The sequence below is a fragment of the Chrysochloris asiatica genome, unplaced genomic scaffold (genome assembly GCF_000296735.1).
Source record: "Chrysochloris asiatica unplaced genomic scaffold, ChrAsi1.0 scaffold00110, whole genome shotgun sequence".
NCBI lineage: Eukaryota > Metazoa > Chordata > Mammalia > Afrosoricida > Chrysochloridae > Chrysochloris > Chrysochloris asiatica.
The window spans coordinates 8,527,352-8,536,305 of NW_006408628.1; the positions used below are offsets into that span (position 1 = coordinate 8,527,352).

Sequence of the window (8,954 nt, forward strand, 5' to 3'; positions counted from 1 at the left end):
GAGACAAATGTGTCAAAAGGAGAGCAATTTCATGGATCCAAACTTGTATTCCATTCTTTTTTTTTTTAAGGTTTTTATTGTGGATTGAGTGAAAGTTTTCAGGGCACATCATCGGTTTCACATTCAAACATTCATATACCTTGTTTCATTAGATTAATTTTTTTTTAAAAATTATTTTTCTTTTAAATTCAGTGATTGAAGGGCTGAGTTTATTCCTGAGCCTGGATTCAAACAAATCCCAATGCTATAAATCTAGATACCAGAAAGTCTCACATCCATATCAAGGCTCCAAGTCACAATCCTGGCAGCCTTCCCTTCCCCTCATGTCTGAGCTGGCTCCCTCTCAGTCTCCATTCATTCATTCAGCACAACATAACTGATGTGTCAGGTTCAATGTCAGGCACTGGGGATATGGAGATGGGTCCCTTCCACCCCCCTCACTCCTCTACTGCAGAGTTTCTTTCCCCTCTCCATCCCCCAGCTGTAGCCCCCTAGTTCTCCAGGACCCCAAGGGACTCCTGAGCCTCCAGAGCATTTTGAATTCTGGAGGCTGCATGCGGCTGACTACACTGGTGCCTGTGGGTGGAGGGGAGAGTCCACCCCTGTCCTTCCTATGCCGGGCAGGAACAGACAGCCTGTTTGGTTCCATGCTCAACAGCTAACCTCCTTTCCTGCCCCTTTCTTACCACCAGACCCAAAGCCTGCCTTCTTTTAGCTCCTGGAGGAAAATGGCCTTTCTTCTACTCTGCTAATGTGCTCTGTGTCTTGTCAATTTATACACAGAACACCAAATCCTATGAGGACCTGAAGGAGGAACTTGGAAACTCTGAGGACTGGGGCTACGTTACTACCGTGAGTATAGGGCAGTGGGGCTGACCCTGGCCTTCTCTTCAACACCTCCTGGTTGCTGGCTGTACGATGGCCAGCTGACAGTCAGAAAGCTCAAGAAAAGGCAAGATCTTACTGTTTCCCTCAGCTTCTTATAGAAGTTCTTCCTGTTTAATTTCAATGCTTCTAGTTGTTGTATCTCCTTCATTCCCTAGTGAAATGGTTCTCAAATTTCAACATGCTAGGAGTTTGGGACTCATGGTGTGGTGCTGTAGGATAAGTTCCTCATCAAAAGGTTGGCGGTTCAAACCTACCGTCTATGCCTTGGAAACTCTATACGAGGTCGCTATGAGACAGAACCAACTCGATGGCACTTAACAACAACGAGTCTGGGCAAAGGGGTGCAGGAGTTGGGAAGCCTATTAAAATGCAGATTCTGAGGTCTGCTTCCAAAGATTCTAGTTTGTAGAATTGGATTGGGACCCAGTAACCTGCATAATTTTAACAAAGGACCCAGGTAATTTGATACAGTTAGTCTGTGGACTGTACATTGGGAAAAAAATATTTCTGTTTACCCTACCAATCTTGGGATCTCTTCTCTAAGTAGGAAAACTGCAGTATCTTCACTTTTTCAATTAGTTGACAGAAAGAGATTTTGTTCACAGACCTCTAGCCTGGGATATGGAAATATGAAATCAAAGCCTTTCTTTCAAGAGTTCACAGGTTTACAGGGGAGAAACAAGAGAGCAGATGATGCAGAAATAGCTGCAGGAACCCAAAAGCAATTTCACAAGCAGACTGCGGTAATCAACAGCTAGCACACACTTCCACCCACCTGCAGACTGAGGCTACCTGGTGGCCCTCGATAAATCCTTCTTAGTAGACTATCTTAGAAGGTTGATAGGAATAAACTAGGCAAGACTAAGTGAATTTACAGACTCCTGGTGTGGCGCTGTAGGATCAGCACTGGACTGTGAACTGCAAGGTCACACTGAGTCGGAACCAACTTGACAACACTTAACAACATGTGAATTTACAGGAGACCTGGTGGTTCTGTGGTTAAGCACTCAAACCAAAAGTTCCTCAGCTCCCACAGCAGCTATGTGGGAGAAAGGATCCGGTGGGATCTGCTCCCACAATGACTGCAGCCCAGGAAGCCTCATGGGGCAGTCTACTCTGTAAGTTCAAATCCACTTGATAGCCCAAGTGAACTTACAGCAGATGTAGGTGAGAGAGGGTCACAAATGGTCAAGGATGATCCTGACCATCTGGGTGAAGCCATGGAGAAGGTAGGGTATTGAACAAAAGAGCCATCTCACACCAGTTGGCTTTGGGTGGGTAAAGACCACTTAGCTTTTAGCATATGGGCCCAATCCAAATGTGTCTTGTTATGAAGAGTATGTGCAGGGAGTGGAATCCAGAGGTGCCCTACAACCAATGCTGACATCAGAGAGAGGCAGCCTGGGAGGGAATGACAAAGACACTGAAGTAACCAGTGGTATCCTTTTCTTCCCTAGGAGATCATCAGCCCCCAACTTGATGTGTTCACTACTAATACCAACTTCAGTTCTGGGCCTCTCTCCATCTTCCCCCTGGAGGAGCTGATAAACAAGTCGGTGGAGGAGCTTCCTGAGGGTGTAGACCCCAGCAGGAAGGAGGTGGGTCGGACAAGAAGATAGGGTTTGCTTCTTTGTTGAACAACCCAGTTGACCCCACCCACCCATCCACCTCTTGTGCCCTGTGGAAGAGGAGGTGTCCGAGGGATGTATGTCCTGGGAACAACACAGACAGGTCCCCTGTATTGTCCCAGCAGGAAGAAGGATCAAAGACTACTTATACTAATGTTTGATTTCAGTGGCAGTAGAGGCCACAGAGGTGAAGTTCAGGTGCCAACAAGACTATTTCAAACAGGGCCTGCTGGGATCAAATTTTTCCTTCTGAACGATGCATAGAAACTATTCAAGCAACGTGTATATGGTGGGTGCAGGTTATTCCTGGACAAGGATCTGTGTACGTGGGGTTCGGAGGAGGGACTAGTGCTGTGTGTGGTGAAAGAGGTGGCCAGAGCCACGCAGAGGCAGTGGGTGAGGCAGGCAGGGGCCTTCTGCACCACGCTGAGGGATTGCGTTCTGTCTCCTAAAAGTGGAAGGAAGCCATTGTGGCTTGAAGCACAGGAATGTCGGTCAGATTTGCATTTTGAGCTCACTAGAAACTTCTCCTGAAGAATGGATCTTAGATGGCCAAACAGCCGTAGACCAGCTAGGAGAGCCATGCAACGGGTCAGGCTGGGAAATGAATGGGAGCCCCGGCTTGGTGGGAAATATTTAGGTCAAATCCAGGACATTTGCTAACTACTGGATAAAGGGAGTGTGAGGAGGGAGAAGTTGTTGTTCTCTGAGATACAAAACCCTGGGTCAGACTGAACTGAACCTACTGCTGTCAGTCAGATTCTGACTCATGGCAACTAAGGGGCACACATGCTTTGTGCTGAAGGATAAGCACTGGACTGCTCACTGTAAGGCTGGTGGCTCAAGTGCACCAGCTGCTCCTTGGAAATCCTCTACAGGGTCGCTATGAGTCAAAACCAACTCAATAACATGTAACAACTAACTGCAGTTGGAACATGCTCGACAGTGCTGCAGAAGAAAGTCCTGGCAGTCTGCTTCCAAACCCTATGGGAGTCGTTCTATTCTGTAACACGTGGGGCTACCATCAGACTGAACACAGGCTGGGACAATCATGACTTTTAGTGGCGACCCTGTGGTCAAAATACGAGGGGCTTCAAAACATATGGAAAAATTCCATTATCTTTTAATTCTATATTTTGATGAACCTTTTGGAAGCCTCCTCATTCATATTTAGTAAGCAGTCAGACTTTTTGAGTCTGTCTGGGTTTGGCCTCACTAGGCACTTGCATCCTGTACTTTACCTTGGAGAAGTGCTTTCTTGCACATTCTCTTTCAGACCCTCCCATCTATGAGGTGGCCGGGAGGCTAGAAGGTATCTGTGTCCTTACTGGAGTATTGAGTTGATCACAGTACAAGTGATAAGCTTAGCCCAGCCTCTAGTACACAGAAAGCTGTAGAAATCGAAGTAGTTATTCTTAGTCTCTATTCTACAACTAAGGAGCTCTGGTAGCGTAGTGGTTACGAATTGGGCTGTGAACCACAAGGTCAGCAGTTCGAAACTACCAGCTGTTCCGTGGGAGAAAGATGAGGCGTTCTGCCTCTGTAAAGATTTACAGCCTCGGAAACCCTGTACAGGGTGGCTATGAGTTGGAACCGACTCCACGGCACATAACAACAACATTCTACAACTGAAAAAAAAAAAAAAAAGAGGTCCAAAGAGGGGAAGTGACTTGCCAACTAGTGAGTAGCAAAGCCAGGTCCTCTAAGTCCCAATCTTACTATGACATAAAGAAAGGGTATCTAATGGGAAGGCGACCAGTGTCATTAACTAGATGGCACACAGGAGGCTGAAACGGGTGTTAATTCCAAATGTAACGCATAGAATCAAGACAAAAAAATCCATGTGGTCTTTTTTGAAGCAATCTTCTAACCTTAGGTTATTTTTCAAATCAGTCATCTGTTGCTGATTTTTTTTTTAATCATGGGAGTAGTATTAATTTTAATACTTTATTGCAATGACTGAAAGTTTACAGAGCAAATTTGTTTTCCAATAGTGTGCTTTCTTGGCATGTGAGAGGTTGGGAGAGGTCTTTGACCTCTCTGCCTTCTGCACATATGGAAGGTGAGCTGGTGACAAAGTGATTCTGGTGGGGGCCCTGGCTGCAGGCAGCAGCAGAGAGGGTAATCAGAGTGTTTGAGCACCAATGAATAAACCATCAGAAGTGGGTGTGGGCATGGGTGTGGCAGGTAATCAGCAGGACTAATGGAAAGATACAAGTCCAATGGGATGGGCTGGCCCTAATATCTAGCCCAAGGGGTCAGAGTCCAGCAGAGACAAAACTGAGGACTGGACTAGAGAGGATAGTGGGGGCCACGACAGGGATCTGGGACAGAGCAGCCACAGCTGTGGGCCAACAGCCTTGCGTTCCTGTAGCTCTTCCGCACTACTGGTGCTCAAACCACCCTCTGCTCTCTTCTCCCTAAACATGGTCTGCACCGCCCTGCCTTGAGGAGTGGGTAAGGTTCCCAGGTGCCTTGAGGAGAAAACCCTCCCAGACAGCAGACCAGTGTAATGACAGGGTGGAGAACAAAGGCCTCAAAACCATGGGGAGCTGGAAATCAATCAACAGATGTTTGGTGGTGGTTATGTGCATGGAGTCGGAACTGACTCATAGTGACCCTGTACAGGGTTTCCGAGGCTGTAAATCTTTACGGAAGCAGAAAGCCTCATCTTTCTCCTGCAGAACAGCTGGTAGTTTTGAACTGGTGACCTTAAGTTTCGCAGCCTGATTCGTAACCACTACGCTACCAGAGATTACAGCTGCTTAATTCAGGGCTCTCTTCTGGAGTCAATAAAACATTTCCTAGGACAAGCCCCCCTTAGTTAAGCATCATGACATTTAAAGGAAGCCCACCACCCTCACCCTAACCTGTCCCTACTTGGTGCCTCAGGGAGTAGAGATGAAGGCTAGGAGAAGCTGGTTTATAGCACCTTAGAGGTTGTGCTTCCTGGCATGTGCCTGGAAGGTGTCAGAATTGCAATGAATGTGATTTCAGTCAATCCCCTCATGTTATAGAAAAGTAGTAACCCCCAGTCATGACTCCCAAGCCAAGAGTTACAAGATAGAATTCTTTTATCTTATACTTCTAGTGTCTTGTGTGGCACTTGCAGGATAATGCACTGGACCGCAAAGTCAGTTTGAGCCACAAGATTGGTGGTTCAAAGCCACCAGTCACTTCTCGGAAACACTATACATGGTTGCTATGAGTCGGAACTGACTTGACAGCACTTAACACCATGCTTCTAAATCACACATAGCAAGGACCAGAGAAGCCAGGAAAGCTATTTGTTGAGATACTTTTCTACTCAAAATAGTTGGGCAAAAATCTTTCAATCTGTCCTTTGGACTTTCTAGCTTCTCCTTTGAGGACCCTATGCTCACCTCAGTTCTACCTTCTGCCTCCACCTCTAAGCAAAACTCAGAAAATAATCTGGCTGATACATTCCCAGGAGAATAGAGATGACTGATGAGGTTCAACATTTTGCCTTTTAAGTAGAACCATCCTGTAAGCTACAAAGGATTTAATTTCTATCAACTACAAGGACCATAAGGAGCTCTGGTAGCATAGTGGTTATAAAATCGGGCTGCTAGCCTCAAGGTCGGCAGTTTGAAACTACCAGCCATTCTGCAGTAGAAAGAAGAGGGTTTCTGCTTCTGTAAAGTTTTACAGCCTCAGAAACCCTGTGCAGGGTCACTGTGAGTCGGAACCGACTCCACAGTACTTAACAACAAACACCATTAGTGTGCTTGGCAGTCAGGGAGGGAAAGATGCTAAGAAGTCTTTCTAGAATGGTTGAATTCACACCTGGAGGGTAGAGTCAGCGTGATGCAGTGGGACAAGGATGAGATTTGGAATCAGAACTTTAAATATCAGCTTCATCACTTGAAAATGGAATATTCAAGTGTGTGTGTCTGTAAATGCTACAGCAGAATATGTAGGTTAGACTGCCGCTTGCTCTGCCCACTAGGGAAATGACAAACCCTATTTCCCTGGTAGCTGATAATTTGAACCAAAGCAAGGTAGGGTCCAAGAGGGAGAGCCATTTCCCAGTGATGGGCTCTTGCTAGAAAAGCCAGTCTTCTCTGATAACGGCAACTTAGTCTTACATATCCAGACTCTGGTCAATTCCCATCTGTATACTGTTTTACTTCTGCAGTTCAATACTAAGACAAGACAAATGAATACTTTGAGTGCCTTTTCATAATATGGTTGCCTTTTTTTCAACCTCTGAAAAGCTTATAAAGTTGGCCTTAAGAGATTTTTATTTTATAGAGAAAAACTAAGCTCTTGAAAGGGAAGAAACTTCCTACGCAAGCTAAGCCAAATGTCTTATTTTGGGGCTCATGTGAACTTGACCGTGGCCAAAGGAAAAGGAACTCAGGCTAACATGTCCTTTCCATTGTGTTCCAAAGCAATCATTTAGGGACCAAACTTTGGGACCACAAATGCTGCCCTTGTCCTTACAGTCCCTCTCCTTGCACTCTTGACCTTGTCTGCTTTTCCTTTTACTTGCTTTGTATGTCAAACCTACCTGGCTTGTCCAGGACTCCCTGGCTGGTGCACATGACCAGCTCCGCAGCTAACCTCAAGATCTGAGTCTACTCAGAGGTACCTCAAAAGGCCTTATCTGCTTCTGAGAAACCAGCCATTTAAACCCCACTGGAGTAGGTTTAGTCTGACACACATGAAGTGGCCAGGAGTCAGAATCAACTCACTGGCAAAGGACTTACGACTCAGCAGAATAAACCCTGGTTGAGAATTTGACCTTTGTTCTCTGGTCCCTCTCTGCTTCTAGGAGCACCTGTCCACTGAGGATTTCACAAAGGTCTTGGGGATGACTCCAGCTGCCTTCTCTGCCCTACCTCGGTGGAAGCAACAAAACCTCAAGAAAGAAAAAGGACTATTTTGAAAAGCAAGACTAGCTGAGGTTGTAAAGCACTACCCTACCTTGCTTGTGGGGCCCTATTGTTTTTATGCCTGGAAGAATCCTCTGCCAACTGAAGTGAAAATGTAGAGCAGAGCTTGGGACCCCATCACCTGTTCATAACCTAGACTATGCCTCCAGAAAGGCCCTGTGATCCCAATTCCAACTCACCAAGTGGTTGGACTATTTCTATCCTAAGTAACATGATTTTGAATCATCCTGCTCTCCAGAGCTTTTGTTTCTTAGCAGAAGAGCTGGTCACTCCACAGCAGAGTTTAAGCCACCCCTGTTGCTCACAATCACAACTTATTTTCATCAAAGCAGCTGGGCTGAGGCATTTCCTTTTTACACCTACTTACTTCCCTTACTACCTTCCCCAGGTTTGGCCTTCTTTCAAGCAGCCCAGTGGCCTAGATCTCCTACTAGACTTTACAATACATACTAACCAGTACCTTGTCAATGCAGCATATCCTTAGGGTCTAGGCTTGACTTATGAAATGCAAATGCTACTGTGTTCCCTCCTAGCAAGGCAGAGTTTACATTGTACAGACTGCTACCCAGAAGCCTCTGCAAAGCTCAGTCTCCTCAGGTGAAAACAACAGGGACTCCATGGTAATTCCAGCCCTACAATGGTTTGACATTCTATATCCTTGAAAGTGTACAGTGCTGCGCAGAGGTAGGGTCAGAAGGTGAACAGATTTCCAACAGCTTGAACAACTAGCTTTTTAAAGTGTCTGCAAGAATGCGTCCTTTTCAGTAATGACAGTCAAACCAACAGGTTAATAAAGGCTTTAATTTTACACACAAAAACTCTATGCATAATTTAAAAAGGAAACAAAAACAAGGAAAAACCGTCAAGGATACAGAAGAATAGTTCTGCTAAAACACAGATAAAGTGCTGCTCCATACAAAACATAAAGAATCAGAATCAAAAGTCACTCTGAACACAAAGAAAAACCACTTCACATATGCGTCCAAAGCTGCCAGCCAAGCTGCTAACAGCTCCATTACACAAAATGTAGGCATTCCACTCTGTTCTCTTCCCTGTAGGCATAAACAAACAACAGTGTCAATGGGCCAGAGAGTTGGGGCGGGAAAGCTGGGAAAGAGGTGTGCAAACCCCATGTGGTCTTACTTTTCAGACAGGCCCACTCTGCTCTTGAAATAGAGCAGTTCACAGTTGCTCTTCCGTGTTCTGGCACTGAACCCCCCTCTGACAAAACTGGGTCGTGATCCAGATGGTCATGCACTCTTAGGCCAGTGGAGGTACCTATGTTCCCAAACCTCTGTATTTAGACAAGTCCCATGTTATGAAGACCAGCTGCTTAGGTCCACATAGGCACATTTCTGATTAAACACTTAAAACCTCAGACACATGGCACACATGGAAAGTGACCAATTTACCAATTGTGCATAAATAGGACACAAGAAAAGAGATGGCCTGAAGTCCAGGAAATGAAGCATGCCATTAAGGATTGTTGACTGCAGTGAGACACAGGAAAATAATTCTC

The 8,954-nt window shown here is 45.6% G+C and overlaps 1 protein-coding gene across 2 annotated transcripts in view; it reads left to right on the top strand.

The window, feature by feature from the left end:
* VIL1 (villin 1) overlaps nucleotides 1–7,428 on the top strand; it is a 26,675-nt gene extending 19,247 nt beyond the window's left edge. The window contains exons 17-20 of one of the 2 annotated variants that reach the window (XM_006867811.1): nucleotides 784–856; nucleotides 1,182–1,215; nucleotides 2,396–2,486; nucleotides 7,315–7,428. In XM_006867811.1, coding sequence (XP_006867873.1) covers nucleotides 784–856; nucleotides 1,182–1,215; nucleotides 2,396–2,486; nucleotides 7,315–7,428 — 312 coding nt within the window. Of the gene's footprint in view, nucleotides 1–783; nucleotides 857–1,181; nucleotides 1,216–2,345; nucleotides 2,487–7,314 lie in introns of both variants that reach the window. The other variant, XM_006867810.1, reaches the window with a different exon arrangement.
* The last annotated feature ends 1,526 nt before the right edge of the window (nucleotides 7,429–8,954 follow it).